Below are 17,564 nucleotides of genomic sequence, written 5' to 3'. Positions count from 1 at the left end.
CTTTCCAATGCTTACTTATTTAAGGAGACCAAAGGGGAAATAAATAAAATAAAGGACAGGATAAGATGATAATCTGGCTATTATAGATTGCTTTTGTTTTGAAAATTCCAAGAAAAGAACACTGATAAAAGTATATGAAAAAGAAAGAAATTGTATGGAGTTCAAGGAAAGCTTTCTTGAAAGTTGTTCAGTCATTTCAGTCATGTCCAGCTCTTCCAAGATCCCATTTGGAGTTTGGCAAAAATTCTCAAATGGTATGCCATATCCTTCTCCAGCTCATTTTATGGATAAGGAAACTAAGGCAAGCAGGGTACTTGCCCTTGCCCTTGACTTGCCCACAGTTACACAATTAATCAATGTCCGTGTCTGGATTTGAACTCAGACCTCCCTGACTTCACACAGGGCATTACATCCATTGTGCCATTTTGCTATCTCTTCTTCAAAGTAGGGACTGGCAAAATGCTTTCAGAGATGTTTCTACAGACCCTTCAATTATTTTTTATAAAGCTGTTTATTTTCAATAAAATAGATAGTTTTCAACATTCAGCCTTTCAAAAGGGTATATTCCATTTTTCCCTTCTTCCCTTCCCCATACTCTCTCCCAAGATGAAAAGTAATCCAATATATGTTTAAAAAAAAAAAAGTGCAAATTTTCTATATATATTTCCACAATTATCATGCTGCACAAGAAAAAATAAGATCAAAAAGGAAAAAAAGAGAAAGCAAACAAAATGTAAGCAAATAACAACACTACCATAAAGTGAAAATTCTTTGTGATGATCCACATTCAGTTCCCACAATTCTCTCTCTGGATTCAGATGGCTCTCTTCAACACAAGATCATTGGAACTGGCTGGAATCACCTCTTGTTGAAAAGAGACATGTCTATCAGAACTGATCATCATAAAATGTTGTTGCTGAAACACTTCAATTATTAAAAATATATGTTTGTTAAACACTTACTGTGTACATAGTCTTTCCCCTTCCCTGTCTTCTTCTGATGCCCCATTGTGCCATGACCGTGACTGTGGCTTCTCAAATGCAAAGCTAGTGGAGTCTAAGCTGTGGTGGGTCCCATTCAGTTGGAAAAACTTTGGAGTACCTCTTGAAGATCACTTGTTAAGATGTAGAGAGATTGTTGCCTTCATTAGTACAGAAAATACACATTGCTTAAATTATAGATTCTCTATTATTGTTTCTATGAGAAATGACCAGCAGTTTGATTTCAGAGAGGCCTGGAGGGATTTACATGAACTGATACTAAGTGAAGCGAGCAGAACCAGGAGATCATTGTACACGACAACAAGATTATACGATGATCAATTTTGATGAACATGGCTTTTTTTCAGTAGTGAGATGGTTGAGACCATTTCCAATGATCTTGTCATGAGGAGAGTCATCGGCACCCAGAGAGAGAACTGTAGGAACTGAGAGTGGATCACAACATATTTTCACTCTTTTTGTAACTGTTTGCTTGTGTTTTATTTTCTTTCTCATTTTTTTCTTTTTGATCTGACTTTTCTCGTGCTGCAGCAAGATAATTGTATAAATATGTATACATATGTTGTATTTAACATATTTTTAACATGTTTAAGATATATTGGATTATTTGCCATCTAGGGGAAGGGGTGGAAATTTGGGACACAAGGTTTAACAGGGTCACTGTTGAAAAATGATCCATGCACATGTTTTGAAAATAAAAAGCTTTAATAAAAAGAAGAAAAACTAATATTGTTTCAAGAAACTACCAAAACAATTACAGATTCTCAATTGTTGAATTGTTGTGAGATTGTTGTAATACCTGGGGAAGATGCAAAATTCAGAAAATACATAGTACCTACCTCTCCTTGAGGAGGTTGTCATCTGATTTCTTTTTTCTCTACTCCTTGAAATAATCATTGGACCTCCTGAGCTATCTGTGGTGGAGTACACTGACAACAATGCATTGAGAGGCTTTGAGTTCAAATCCCAACTCAGCTACTTTCAGCTACTTTCTTACTACATGATCTTGAGTCATTTACTTCCTGTTTCTGGCCCTCCATTTCAGCCTCTGGGAAACAAAGAGAATGAACTAAAGTCTCTTCCCACTGGAACCTTCTGTGATTCTAGGAGCACCTGCTAAAATAGTGAAACTCAATGCCTCTGATTCTCCCAAAGACCCTGCAGGGAATAGAAAATGAGCTTTCTATCTTTCTCTTTGGCTTATTAAATCAGTCACCACAGCATTGTGTATGATTCCCATCTTGCTGAAAGCCTCTTCTAATATAATTAATAAGTGTCCCTAAAGTGGGCTTTGTTTTAGAGCACTTACTACTTGGTCATGTGAGTTAATTAAGCAGTTGGTAAGGATAGAGAATTTCCCCCCTTTGAGCCCCATTTTAAATGTAAGGTTGGAATTTCTCATTTCTTGTTATGAATTTTGTCTAAAATGACACTGAAATTCGCTTGTACCCTGTGACCCTATAGGGATCATGGCCTCAAGACCCCGTGAAGACTTGTGAGTAATTTCACTTTCAATTTAAAACATTACATTTCCTTTTTTGTCCAGATTCTGTTCCCTTATTGTCTAACCTCAAAGTTCTGGAGGTCAAATAGTACAGAACTCTCACTTGACTTTAGATACCTCTTTGATATTGCACAAGATTCCTGTCTCCTGCCTTTCTAGAGGTTTCTCAATTCTCATATGAGCATATAGTGAGCATAGAGAATCAATAATCTGAGTGTACCTAAAGAGAAAGTTCTACCTTCTTAAAACAGTGAAATTTGAAAACCAACCAGTTCCAATGATCTTGTGATGAAGAGAGCCATCTGCACCCAGAGAGAGGACTGTGGGAACTGAGTGTGGATCACAACACAGCATTTTCACTCTTTTTGTTGTTGTTTACTTGCATTTTTTCTTTCTCATTTTTCCTATTTGATCTGATTTTTCATTGTGCAGCATGATAATTGTGAAAATATGTATAGAAGAATTGCACATGTTTAACATATATTGAATTATTTGCTGTGTAGGAGAGGGGGTGAAGGAAGGCAGAAAGAAAAAAATTAAAATGCAGAGTTTTGCAAGGGTGAATGTTGAAAATTATCTATGCATGTGTTGTGAAAATAAAAAGCTTTAATAATAAAAAAATAAATAAGTGAAAAGAAATTTGAGCCACAAGTTCTAGTCAGTTCTGATTTCATCTCTGTAGCTTTGCTTTCTTCCATGGCTCTTCACCCTGAAGGAAAAATCCCTTTTGAAACAAAGAGGAAAAGAAATATCCATTCAACTGAAATGAACAAACAGCCTTCTAAGAAGCTGATAATTGTGCCATTGATTTTTTTCTGGTGTGGAGTGTTTGAACAAAATTCAAAGAGCAGAGCCTTTAAAACTATTAGTGAATTTTTTCTTATCTTGCAAAAGATCAAAAATCTAAGTTGTGATTTAAAGGGGTGAGAATTGAAATGACCTCCCAAGTAGGTAAGCTATATCTGATTTTTTAGGTACCATTGACACTTGAGAGCCAAGAATTTGTGCCTGGAGGGGTATTCTTTGTTCCATGGAAACAGATCTAATGAAATGAGAGATGGCAGAGAACTATTTGGAAATCTGAGAGTCTGATTGATGGCAAAAAGAGTGTGAGTTTGAGTTAAAGGAGAAAAAAAACAGATAGAATATTGCCAGAGATGTATAAATACAGACCACCTGGCCAGATGGATGATTCTTACATAATACAGTCCATAAAATAGGCACAGGGGAGCATAGAGTAGTGATGGAAAGTTCCAAGACTTCTAACACTACTAGAAGCATCATTTGTTCAAAGCACATCTGATATTTTCCTTGCCCATAATTTTATCTTTCAGTAGGTAGTGGAAGTCCACTGATTACCATAGAGAAAAGAGCCCTCTGTGACCCTGGGGAAGTCACTTGACTTCAATTGCCTCAGCAACCAAAAAAAAAAAAAAGGAGGAGGAGGAGAAGGAAGAAAAAAGAGGAAGAGGAGAAGGAAGGGGAGGAGGGAGAGGAGGGGGAAGAGGGGAAGGAGGAGGAGGAAGAGGAGGAGGAGAAGGAAAGAGCCCTGCTTTGGGAATTAAAAAAAATAAATAAAGCCCTTGTTAACATCTAGGCTCTCTTCTTTGAACTTTGTGAATGTGGGTTAGATACACTTGCCTCTTCTGTGAAATGAGAGGCTGACACTAAATGAATCTTATTCAGGAAATGATGCTGTTCAAAAACTGTGACTCAAATTACTTATGACCAGTCAGGATGGATGAATTAGGAATATAGAAGTGACAGTCATCTTGGGAGAATATGACCATATTGTTTTAGAATCAGTTGATCAATAAGCATTTATTTAAGAACTTACTGTGGGTCAGGTCCTGTGCTTTCTCAGGGTAGCGGACACCAAGAATGGCAAATAAAACAGCATGAAACAACAACAGTCTCACTCTTAAGTTCTTCACATTCCTATGGGAGGACAACCTATAAATAATTGGGCATATTAGCAAGATGATCGTACAAATATGTTTACATATATTGGAGCTAACATATATTTTAACATGTGTAACATATATTGGATTGTTTGCCACCTAGAGGAGGGAGTGGAGGGAAGGAGGTGAAAATTTGGAACACAAGGCTATGTAAGGATCAATGTTGAAAAATTATCTATGCATATGTTTTGAAAATAAAAAACTTTAATAATTAGAAAAAGAAAAATAATTGGGCATATATAAGCTAAAGAAGTTTTGGAAAATAACTTGGCTAGTGAAAAGAGATGTTTTATATGACTTCATATTTATAATTGTAATGCCAGAGAAACTGAGGCAAGATTGCAATTAGAGAGTATTTAATAATTTATTTAAAAGGGAAAGATTTACTGGGACCAAATGGATCCATGGTTTGGTCCCAGGGCTGAACGAGACTTTAGTCTCCAAGAATCCAGCAAACAATGTGAGTTCTCAATGACGTATATATATATATATATGTGGCTCAGACTCAGGGGGTAGAGCGAGGCAGGGACTGAGAGCGGGAATGGGACTCTGACAATCCAGTCCTGACAGAGTGAGGGGAGGCATGGAGGATATCTGATAACTGGGATTACAGAGTGGGGAGAGGCACCCAACATTCTGATGATGCCTAAGATAGAAGGTCTTTCTCCTTATCTGGATTACCATCATTAGGAGGGAGGCGTGGTTGAACAGAACAATTAGAGAAACCAAGGCAAGACTGGGTCAGGATAATTAGGGAAACTGAGTCAGAACAATAAAAGAGAATTGTAGCATAACATAATAGGTATTATATTTCTTGTCTTTTTCCTGTGTGCAGGAGAAGTGGAGGGAACAAAAGAATTTAAAACTGAAAATAAAATTTAAATTTAAAAAAAAATTGAAGATTTGGCACTTAGAGAATTGGAAAGACTTCCTACAGAAGGTGGCATATGAGCCGAGTTATGAAAAAAGCAAAGTATTCCACTAAGAAAGCTGGGAATAATTCAGGGTATACCCTTGATTTTAAGAAGATATATTTCCAAAAGGTCAAAGAAAATATGTGTGTAATCCTCTACCCAGAGTCTCTCAGTGGCTCATTATGGTCAGAGAGGCAAGGAGAAGCATCTAAAGAAATGAGTGTAGCTACACAGAAGTGTATCAGAGGTTAGGTTTAAAACAAATGTGTAACTATGATAAAGGGATTATTTATATCAAAGAATAAATATAAGACCAACATTAACCTGAAAGAATGTCAGAAATCCATAATAAACTGGAGCTTCCTAATAGTTTTAAATTTCTAAATAAATTTTAAAAAACAGTTCTAAAAACAAGCAAAGGGCCAGTTTTCTTTTTCATGTTTGTAGCTAAAAGGATGATAAAGGGGTAGGACTGTTCCTCTGGGAAGGTGTCACTAGCAGGTGACTGAAGTATGAACAACTCGGCTCCTATTTTGCTTTTTAACTTCCTAGCAAGGAGAAAAGTCTAGAAACTAGAAAATTTGTTAAGCAAATAAAGGAGAAAATTGGTCAAGATAAATCGAAAGAAAGAGAGTATTTATTCATCAATCAATGAGCAAGCTTTTATTAAGCTCCTACTGTGTTAGTAAACAGGAAATTTAAAGTGCTTGCTATGTGTTAGGCCCTGTGCTATTTACTGGAGATGAAAAGAAAGACAAAAACATAGCCCTTGACATGGAGGAACTAAAATTCTAATTGGAGAGAGAACAGTATAAATGTAAGGGAATATCAGAAGGAAAAAGTAACAAGGAGATTTGTGGGAATTGGGAGGGGGAATACCTGGAAAATTCTCTTATAGAAAGTGAGATTTAAGCTGAGTCTTGAAGGAGGCCAACAAAGCCACAGGGTGAAGACAAGGAGAGAAAGCATGTCCAAAGGCATGGAGATGAGAGATGTAATATGAGAGAAGCACATGGGAACATGAATTAGGGTAATAGCTCCGCAAGTGGAGTTAAAAAGAGGTATTATGAAGGTGGAAATGACAAGATTTGTCCTCGACCTCAGTTTTCTCATCTGTAAAGTGAATGAGGTTGAACTAGATGCCTCTGAAGTCCTTCCAGATCTAAATGTATAATTCTATGTCCATAGAACTTAAAGATGGAAAGGACCTTAGAGACCATGCAGTCCCTTTCTTCCTTATTTAAAAGACAAAGAAACTAAGCCCCAGAGATGGCATATCCCTTGCCCAGTATCTCAAAACTGGTAATTAATAACAGAAACCTAGATCAGGGGATGCTCAGTATTCTTTCCACAACACATTTCTACCTGAATCCTCAGTATGAAATCATCCAAAATTTACTCATAAAAAAGGAGAGTTTCTTTGCTGAGGCTTTTTTTGCTTCTGACGCTGGCTAATTGAAATATCCAGAACTGGAGAATGTTCAGAGGAGTCAGTATCATTCTTGATTATCCTTGTCTTTAGAGTCTTCCCTTCCTCCCCATCTCTCCCTCATCTACCTTCTCTTTGGGAGCACCCAGTTAGGCCTTCTCTTGCTCAAGAGACTCATTAATAAGAACCCACCAAGAAATGGGAGCTGTTCTGGTGCCTTACAGATTATCCTTTGGTCCAGATTATCAAGCCTTATGTTGATGAACTTCAACTTGATGCTAAAGGAAGCCCAAATGATGATCTGGGGGAGAAGAAAGGGAAAAAAATGTTTCTCTCTGAAGCATATCTGTGTTTATTTCTTGTATTTTCATTCATTCAATGAATCCATCGATCAAGAAATATTTATTGAGTACCTACTGTGTGTTAGACACTTTACTTAAAACTTATGTGGTTCTATTTTCATTAAATATGTATTAAAACTACAAAATGGTACCACCAATTGTCATATCAGCAGACCTGCCAAAATTGTAAAACCATATGATGAATGCAAATTAGTCTCAGTGTGAAATGCCTAGTTGAATTCATCAGGAATTCCACTTCAGGCATGAGGCAGCTTTAAGTGGAAAGTAGCACGGGGAGAAATAAAACATGGGAGTTATATTTTCCCTTCACTGCCATCCTTTTTGAAAGGCAGAGGTGTAATGGATTAAGTCTCAGGAAGACCTGAATACAAGGATTATCTGTATAATGGTGGAAAAATCACATTGTCTCAGTGCCCCAGACTCTAAATGAAGATGAGTTGCTAATCCATATTAATAGAAGAAGTTTACTTATCATGAATTGTCTATACCATTGTAATCACAATTACAGACATAAAATCATTTTAAAAAGCAGATTTCCCTTTTTTCTCTTAAATATCCCAAACATCCTTCCTTCTTTTTATCTTTTATTCTCTCACGCTTTTTTTTTTTTTTTTTTTTTTTGCTGAGGCAATTGGGGTTAAATAACTTGTTCAAGGTCACACAGCTAGGAAGAGAGTGTTAAATGTCTGAGATCAGATTTGAACTCAGGTCTTCCTGACTTTAGGGCTGGTAGCTATTCACGGCACCACCTAGCTGCCCCTAACAATTTCACCATTCTTTATAACGTCTCTTATTTTACCATCATTTTCATCTTTGAAAGAATCTGCACTATTTTGGATCCCTATCACTGAGAAAAGTTCTTTCTTACCACATTTCCCTTTGTAAGGGATGAAGCAAATAGAGGAAAGAATATGAGAAAATAAAATGGGAGAAAATACATAATCATCACGATCATGAATGTGAATGGAATGAACTCACTCATATAACAAAAGAGGATTATGTTTATAAGAAAGATACTTGAAATGTAAAGAATCGCAGAGTTAAAATAAAAGGTTGGAGCAAAATCTAATTAGGTTTTAGCTGAACTAAAAAAGGATAGCAATCATGCTCTCACACACAGTAATAGCAAAAATAGACTTGATTTAAAAAGATAAACTACATTATGCTTAAAAGTGCCACTGACAATGAAATAAGATCAAAACTTAATGTATATGAACCATATAGCATCTCTTGCATTAAGTGATGCAGAATAAAATGAATCAGGAAAACAGCTCATAAAACAACAGCTTTGTAAAGACAAACAACTTTGGAAGACTCAAGAATACCGATCAGTAAAGAGGACAACTTTGATTCTACTTGAAACATGCTATATTTCCTATAAGAGTAGTAATAGATTTAAGATGCAGAATGAAATGTATATTTTTGAACATGGTTAATATGGGAATTTGTTTTACTTGACTATGAAATTTTATTGCAAATGTTTGATGTTAATTTTTAATGAAGTTGGGACGATAGAGAGAGGCAAGGAATGGCATTCTCTTTACCCTCATTTCTACCCCCACCCCCCAAAAGAGAAGAGAATGGAAGGAAGGAATCATAAAAAAGCAGGACATCTTTGCAAAATTACATATTGAATTAATCATGTACTTAAAAAGAAAAGCAAGATCTCTATAATAGAGATTCACAGTTTTGTGTGCAATCTTCTCCTTCTGTTCTACAACATATATGGAAATGCTTATTTAAACTGGTATTTGTTAAGTTCAGAATAAAAATAAATAAAAATTTTCAAAAGAAAGTTATTTGTTATACTCAGACTTTGAAGCTGACTGAGAAGGTAGGACCTACAAAATTTGGTCTAGATCCTGTGATAGTGCTAAATTAGTAGTCATTTAAAACAATGTGCAGAAGCTGTCCTATTGCTTATGTTGAACTAATGTTGCTTTAGTGGAAAGAACATTGGATCTGGAGTTTGAACCTGGGTTCAAACCATAACTTAGTCATTTACCAACTATTCCTTCTGTAGATCTTAGTCTCCTCATCAATAAAATAAAGATGTTTGACTACATCATCTCTAAGGTTCTCTCTAATTTTTCATCCTATACTCTTAAATTCTGTCTCTACTTTGGTCTATTATACTTGTGACTTTCAGCAAAACACTTCTTTCTGAGTCTCAGTTTCTTCATTTATAAAATAGTGAAATTAGACTAAATTATCTGTAAGACATCTTCTAGCTCTTAATATTTTTGAGTTATATGAGTTATATTTAGTTTACATAATTAAAAAAAAGGATAGTGACATAGTCATTGTAGCAATTAGAAGAGAACTGCAATGTTTCTTCTCCCATCTCCTAACTCATTATTCTAGGCAGGGGTTCTTAACCTAGCTTGTGTCATGGATCTATCAGGCAGTGTGGGGAGCATTTTTAAAGGCATAAAATAAAATACATAGCATTACTGTGGAAACAGACTATATTGGGAGTGTGTGTGTGTGTGTGTGTGTGTGTGTCCAAGTGCCCACAAGAGAGACAGAGACAGAAACAGAGACAGAGATAGAGACACAGAGAGAGAAAAGGTAAGAGGAAGGAAGGAAGGAAGGTAGGTGGGGAGGAGAGAGGGAGGGAGGGAGGGAGAAAAAACATAGAGAAAGAGAGAGGAAGGGAAGGGGGGAGAGAGGGAAAAAGAGGGAGGGAAGGGGAGAAAGAGAGGTAGAAAGAGAGGGAGAGGGAGAGGAAAGGGAAGGAGCGAGAAGAAGAAGGAGAAGGAGAAGGAGAGGAAGACAGAGAAGGAGAAGGAGAGGAAGAAGAGAGGGAGAAGGAAAGAGAAAAGGAGAGGGAAAGGAAGAGGGAGAGGGAGAGGTTTATGTAGACTCCTCATTGAGAACCCCTGGGCTAGAAATATTTTTTAACCCTTTATGTGCTTTATTTATTTTTCTACAAATAGAAATAAGAATGATTCTTCCCTCCAGGGATGTCATGTGGCTTAGTTAATAACTCCTAAGATCTCTGAATGAATGATTTTGAAAAAAGAGATGATTTCTCCCAGATGTTACCCTTGCTCACCAAAACCTCTCTCTCCATTCCTATATTTCAGTTTTTGAACCATCCTATCAACTGGCTTTTTCCAGTGGCACTGGGAGGCCGCTGCAGCCTCATTGTTTCTATAGCAACTAATGTACTTCAAAGGGGGGAGAATAGAGGGAAAAGAGGGAGATGACAAAGAGGAAAAGAAACAGCAAAATATGTAACATAAAAAAATAACTATAAAACCTCTGAATAAGACAGAGGGTGGCCTGGTTTTACGGCCAGTTTTTTGAGAAGACTTTCTCTTAAACACACTTGCCTTTAAAAAAAAAAAGGCATCTGTGTATTCATGTATGTATGTCTCTGTGCATATACACACACATATATGCATATACATTATATAAAAGCATATATGTGTGTGTGCCCGCATACATATATTGGCATCATCTGAGGCTGCCTGGTAAGCAGTCAGAACTGAGTTTTCTCCTGGTGAGAGGTTAATGTCCTAAAAGGACTATTGGGAATAGGAAAGGAAAAGACTCAGGGTAATTCTAAGCATTATTATTATTATCTCATCATCATTATTATCATCAGCTTCAGAGTAATCATTTCATCACCCCTCTACATGCTTTATGATTGGCTGGGGCTGGATACTTCACCCCTTAGTTAGCCATCCCTTTGGCAATGAACCTCCTTGAGCTGATGCCTGAATATTATTCTGATCCTTCAGTCACATACCCACCATTTATTACTCAGCCATTATTCAAAGCTTTTGCATCTTTCTCTTAGGACCTGTCAGAATTTATGATTCTTTGGCAGAATTTTTCAGGTCACTTGGATTATAACCATGCTGCAATATGGTAGAAAACTGGAACTTAAGTAGGAGATCTTGATATTATTATTATATTGTACTGTGTTTGTGATTTCACTGGGATTAAGAACACTCAAGGAGATCTTCCTTCTACAAATGTTACTGACACTTTCTCTACAATTTCTAGTCTTGGTGAGTTATCTAGGACACTGAAGGCATAAAGCCAGTAGCTGTTTGGGCTGGGATTTGAAAACAGGCCTTTGAACTCTTTATTTTCTATGCTATGTTTATCATTATAATAATTAACACCAATAATAATAATAATAATAATAATAACAATAACAGCAGCAGTAGCAGCAACCCAGACTATTCTAGTAGCTCACTTTGGTATGAAGGTAACTTTAGGTTGGTGAAGGTTATGTCACTCTGGAAAGACATTGAAGTGGGCCTGATAATAAACTTGATGGCCATCTCCTGCAGACCATATTGCTAAGCTCAGAGAAGCCTAACACAGAATGATGAACTCTTTAGCCACGACTCTTCAAGACCAGGATGTCACTAAGTGATGCACTGAATAGAGACCAGGCCTGGAGTTAGAAGAACCTGAGTTTAAATTCAGTTTTAGACATGTATGAGTTGTATGACCCTGGGCAAGTCACTTAACCCTGATTGCCTCCAAGGAAGAAAAAAGAAAGAAAAGAAAGTGTGCGTGAGAGAGAAAGAAAACAAAGAAAGAGAAAGAGAAAAAAGGAAAAGGAAGGAAGAAGGAAGGAAGGAAGGGAGGGAGGGAGAGGGGGAGGAAGGAGAAGGAAGGAAGGAAGGAAGGAAGGAAGGAAGGAAGGAAGGAAGGAAGGAAGGAAGGAAGGAAGGAAGGAAGGAAGGAAAGAAAGAAGGAAGGAAGGAAGAAAGAAGGAAGAATGAAAGGAAGGAAGGATGGAAGAAAGGAAGAGAGGGAGGGGGGAGGAAGGAAGGGAGGGAGGGGGGAGGAAGGAAGGAAGGAAGGAAGGATAGAAGGAAGGAAGAAGGAAGGATGGAAGGAAGGAAGGAAGGAAGGATAGAAGGAAGGAAGAAGGAAGGAAGGAAGGATAGAAGGAAGGAAGAAGGAAGGATGGAAGGAAGAAAGGATGAAAGGAATGAAGGAAGGAAGGAAGGAACGAAGGGAGGAAGGAAGGAAAAGAAAAGGAAATAAGGAGGAGAGGAAAGTAGGAGAAAGAAAGAGAAAGAGCATTGGTTTGGGAATCAGAGGTCCTGGGTTCAAATCCCATCTCTTTCACTTGCTTTCACTTAATATTGGGCAAGTTGCCTCACCATTTCTTCATCTGTTTAAATGAGAGCATTGATGCTTAGTAGGATTTGTCAGAATTTGTGTTTCTTTGTTAGAACTTTTCAGGTGATTTTAGATGATTTCAAAGACTCCTAGGCAGCTAGGAGTGCAGGACAGAGTGCTAAGCCTGAAGATAAGATACCTGAGTTCAAGTTGAGCCTCAGACACTAATTAGCTTTGTGATCCTGGGCAAGTCACTTAATCTACCCCAGTTTCATCAAATGTAAAATGGGCATCATAATAGCATCTGCCTCCTTGTTGTCAAGATTAAATGAGATAATATTTGTACAGTGTCTGGCACATAGTCAGGCACTTAATAAATGCCTATTTGCTTGCTTCCTTCTTTTATTCTAAAATCCTATTTTTCATTTGTGTTGGTAGAGGGGGCACCTATATCTACAGAACCATAAATTCTTAATGTATTAAAATAGGCACTCTTTGTTCACTGTTCTCCATTGTATTAGCATGCAGAAATAAAGTATTTTCAAGAAACCCTCGAACCTCTTCTTTGCTTCTTTGTTGATTATTATTCAATGAGGAAAAACCATCATAGAACTAAATTCCCACCATAGTCAGCATAAGGGTTGCTATTTTTTCCACAGAGTTTCGTGAGACTCAGTCGTGTTCCATTTTTTCTGTTTCCTTTTAGTTGGCCATGGACAGAGTGAAGGTGAAAGGATGATCGTGTCTGATTTCCATGTTTTCGTCAGGGATGTGTTCCAGCATGTAGATCTCATGCAAAAAGATCATCCTGGGCTTCCTGTCTTTCTTCTGGGGCATTCCATGGTAAGCAGACTCTGATATGGTGGTGGTGGTGGTGATGGTAATGAAGATGATGTTGATGGATGGTTAGATAGAGTAGTAAAAAGCCCTTTAGGGTTCACTAAGTGCTTTATCGCTGTTATTTTACAATTTGTAATGGCTGTTCTTTTCTTCAGCAGAGCATAAGGATTAAGGAAAGATTGAGTTTAGAGATTAAGAGTGCTGATTTTGCAGTCAGAGGATCTAAGTCCAAATCCTTCATGACTAGAAGAAAGTTAATTAATCTCCCTAGATGTCAGTTTTCTTATCTACAAAAATTCGGGACTAGACTCTCTGCCGCCTCTCAGCTCTGAATCCATGATTCTGTGCTCCTCCAAGCATCTAGACACCAGTAGCCTTGTAAGGGAAAACAGAATGGATGAGGGAGTGGAGTAGAAAAGGAGGGGCCTTGCCTCCTTGCCCAAAATTCTCTCCTCCTGGCTTGTACAGCTCTCTTTGTATCCTGACTATTTTGTGTTCCCACTGAGTTTAATGCTTGTAAGTCAATGCCAGATTCACAGCCCTGGAGACCAGAGTCCTGGCTATGGAAGGAGGAGAGGATTTGAATGTCTGGCTTATTTATCTGGAGTGCAGAAACTGCAACTGAGGTTGCCAGCAAATATTCTTTGGTTGTTTGGAGATAATCAGATCATTCCTTTAAAAAAAAAAAAGTTTTGGTTCTACAAGTTACCAAGGTTCTCAAGTAGTAATCAGATAATACTTTCTGATTATTACAGACCAGAATGGAAAAGTATCTTGATTATAAACAACTTGACAGTTGTTTTTAATCTGGCCATTGTAATGTTGCCCAGTAGAAGTGGGAACTAGAAATAAAAGGACCGTTTGTAGGAACTTTTCAGATTTGATCCAAGGAGACCTTTGGACCAGTGGAAAGCCCTTGACACGTTATAAATGTACGTTACACTTTAAAATCCAGTGCCAATTACCAAGTGCCTGCCCCTTAGATCCTCTTTCCATTTCATCAGACAAACTGGGCATTGGTCCTTTAGTAGCAGAAAATTCACCAAGTGTTTTTCTTGGGAACTTAGCTACTGTGATCTTTACTAAGCGAGTGATGTAAGTGCCACCCTTTTCTGATCTGATTACTAAAAATCTCACACCGCCCTGACTGGGTCCCTGCCAGCTTTGGGCTAGAAATGAAGTGTAAATGTGTTATTGTTTAACTTGCAGCCCACAAGCAAGAACTTTATTTATATCTCTCTGAAATGTTTGCTCTTGGAAAACCCAGAGAGAAACGTTTGTAATAAAATAATTGCAGATCTAGTTTATCCAACAATCCACGGCTTCCACTAGAAGGTAATGTCCTCCGTTCAGTGCTCTTGGCAAATGCTCTAATTTAAGTTAGAGGTGTCGTGAATGTCCCCCCTTTGAAAAATTCTGTTGCCTAAAACAGATGAGCAACTTATCATGTCTGTTAACTTCTCATTGTAGGGAGGAGCCATTTCCATCCTAACTGCTTCCGAGAGACCAAATAGTTTTTCTGGCATGGTTTTAATTTCACCTTTGGTGGTCGCCAGCCCAGAATCAGCAACAACTTTCAAGGTAAAACAGCATTTGGTTCAGTAAAACTTTATTTTATTGCAGATTCACGAAGTAATCAAAAATATCTTTGTCGTTCATATTTGCTTTGATTTTTACATGTAGTTACAAATATATACAATTTCAGTAACTGCCACAATGATCCTGGGATATCTAAAGCAAAAAGTTTTTCAAAGACTAAAAAAAATTATTTTCTGATGCCTTTTTTTAAAAAAAGAAAATAATTATGTAGTAATATAGTAATTAACTTATACTATTAATAGATTGATTCTTGGTGAACGATTTAAATTAAGTGCAAAGACCAAACTCTTCATTTAGGTAGAAGAAAACCAACATTTATCAAATGCCTTCTTTGGGTTAGGAATTATGTTAAGTGCTTTATAAATTTTTATCTCATGTGATTCTCATATCAACCTGAAAGACAGATACTCCTCTTATCTCCATTTTACCACTGAGGAAACTTAAGGCAGAAAGAATTTCAGTGAGTTTCCCCGGAATCACATAGCTAGTAAGTGATTGAAGTCACATTTGAATTCAGGTCTTCCTGACTCCAGATTCATCATTCTATCCATTATACCACCTCAACTTAGCATATATAGTAAGAAGCAAGTGAGTCAGCTTGCTGCTGGTTGGGTCTGGACCTTGAGGTCTGGAACATCTGGCTTCCAGATAGGACATACTAGCTATATGATTATGGAAAAGTCATTACTTAATTTTATAGCATCCTGGCACACAGTAAGCACTTAATAAATATTTTATTTATGTATCTAAAACTGTAGGTTCTGGAGCAATTGCCAATATGTCCCAATAAAAGTTTTCTTGCCAAGATTTCTTAAACAAGTGAAATTATAGATCTAGTCATATAAACATATTTCTGTCTACATGTACATAGAAATAAACATACATCTGTGCTAAGGTTGAAGTAAAGGTTTTCTATAAAGAACTGAATGAGATTTTCCCAATTAAATCAATCTGAATTGTGATACTCCATAACTTCAAGACAAGTAGGAAAGTGTGAAGATTTCGAGAATTAAGTGAGAAAGCATGATTTAGGGAAAAAAGAATTAGAGTAACTCAAAGCATATAGGCTACATAGAAGTTTCATTCCTTATATTCCGAACCCACTGCAATTCATCTCCCACTCAGCCCTGCTTTTCATTTTCATTTTATATGTCATCTCCCATATTAGACCATTTGACAGGAGCGATTGCCTTTTGCCTTTCTTCCCCCCCCCCCTAAATGCTTAGCACTACACCTGGCTTCGTTGCCCAACTGGTTCCAGTTCTACTCACAAAGGTTGTTGTTTGATCTTTGTTCCTGAAGAGGACCATGACATCAGGGAGGTGATCCCGGGATGTGCAAGTAAATTAAATTTGAGTGAGGGAGGGCTGAGCCAGGTCATCAGCCTCACTCTCCCTGAGGCCATCTGGGTCCAGTGACAAAATATAGATCAGGATGACTAAATATGCCCCCTCGCAGTGGGAGACTTGGACCTTTTTAAGCCAAGATCTTTAACAGGTTTCAATTTGAGTGAAGCAAAGCCCATCTAGTGATTAAGGTTAGAGTATACTTGCTGCAAAGAATGGCCTCTCTTACCTAGTTAAAAAAAATCAATCTGGGAGAGGAAGACAGAAAGATCTGACAAAACAGAAAGCGGTCTGACAAACAGAAACAAGTGCTATTTACATTCACTCTGAGACAATCCTTCTTCAGCGGCAAATAGAGGTTAAGGGACTGATGTGCCAGGGGAAGATAACAAAAGACACACACATACACACACACACAAAGTTTTTAATCTTTATTAATACCCAAAAAAGAAAATATCAACAACTACCAACCAATATACCTATAGAAATTATTTTTTAAAAAAAACAAATTTTTTTTCCTGACTATCCACAAAGGGAACTCCAAGTAGATCAAGACTGTCTACTGCCCATGTGGGAGAAACAATCCACCATTACTCTGATGACTGCATGGCATGGTGTATTTCACCATATAAATAATATATATATATATATATTAAATATAAATATAAAAAATATAAATAAAAGTATTTAGCTTTATCAGAGAATCCCATGCTGACTTTAAATCTTGTCTAGACAATAAGAATTGCTAAATAGGTAAAGCAAAACAAGATTTTTTAATTTTGGGATGAGAAGAATCAGGGAAAGGGAGGCACAAAATCAAGTGATGGGAAGTGTGATGTAGGGTGATTATACCAAGAAGTTAGGGAGATTAATTAATTTATAAAATTGTTCACAAAATTAATTGATACATTCAAAGAGGAATCACAGAGAATTAGCAAGCTCCTCCAGAGTATTCCGAGGAAGGTAAAAAAGAAAAAAATTACAGATAATGGAGAATCAAAAATTATACTAGCAAATTATTTTACCTAGAGGCATCAAGAGTTCACTTAGTTCCTTCAGATTAGGCAGTCTTCACATCCTGATTTCACACAGTAGGCCAATAAATATTTATTAACTGTCTACTATGTGTCAAGCACTGGGAATGTGAAACAACATTTGAATAACTATGTACAAATAAGCTATGTACAGGATAAATTAACAGAAAGATTCATTAGAATTAAGTGAGATTGGAAAGCCATGATTTTGTTGGAACAGACGCCAATGATCCAGAACTAAACTGAAGGAGGAGAGCAGACTACTAGATCACCTTTGGGAAGTATAAAAGCTTTTTTTAATGACTCCAAACTTCCCATGGCATCAAAGGCCCATCCTGTAAATATCAGCATTCCACCACTTCTAGTGTAACGCAACAAGACACGGAAGTAACTCCAAAGAATTAAATATTTTTATTAAATGGTGGCGATTGTCCTTCAATCTCAAAGAGGACCAAAATGACATCACTTTGTTAGAGT

General features: G+C 37.1%; 1 protein-coding gene across 7 annotated transcripts in view; it reads left to right on the top strand.

The window, feature by feature from the left end:
- MGLL (monoglyceride lipase) overlaps positions 1-17,564 on the top strand; it is a 177,255-nt gene that overhangs the window by 125,972 nt on the left and 33,719 nt on the right. For all 7 annotated transcript variants that reach the window (XM_031956264.1, XM_031956252.1, XM_031956279.1 and 4 more), the window contains exons 4-5: positions 12,975-13,111; positions 14,579-14,689. In XM_031956264.1, coding sequence (XP_031812124.1) covers positions 12,975-13,111; positions 14,579-14,689 — 248 coding nt within the window. The remainder of the gene's footprint in view (positions 1-12,974; positions 13,112-14,578; positions 14,690-17,564) is intronic.

This window comes from Sarcophilus harrisii, chromosome 1 (assembly GCF_902635505.1).
Source record: "Sarcophilus harrisii chromosome 1, mSarHar1.11, whole genome shotgun sequence".
Classification (NCBI taxonomy): Eukaryota; Metazoa; Chordata; class Mammalia; order Dasyuromorphia; family Dasyuridae; genus Sarcophilus; species Sarcophilus harrisii.
Note: the sequence above shows the minus strand (reverse complement) of the source record. Positions and strands in the feature narration are given on the sequence as shown.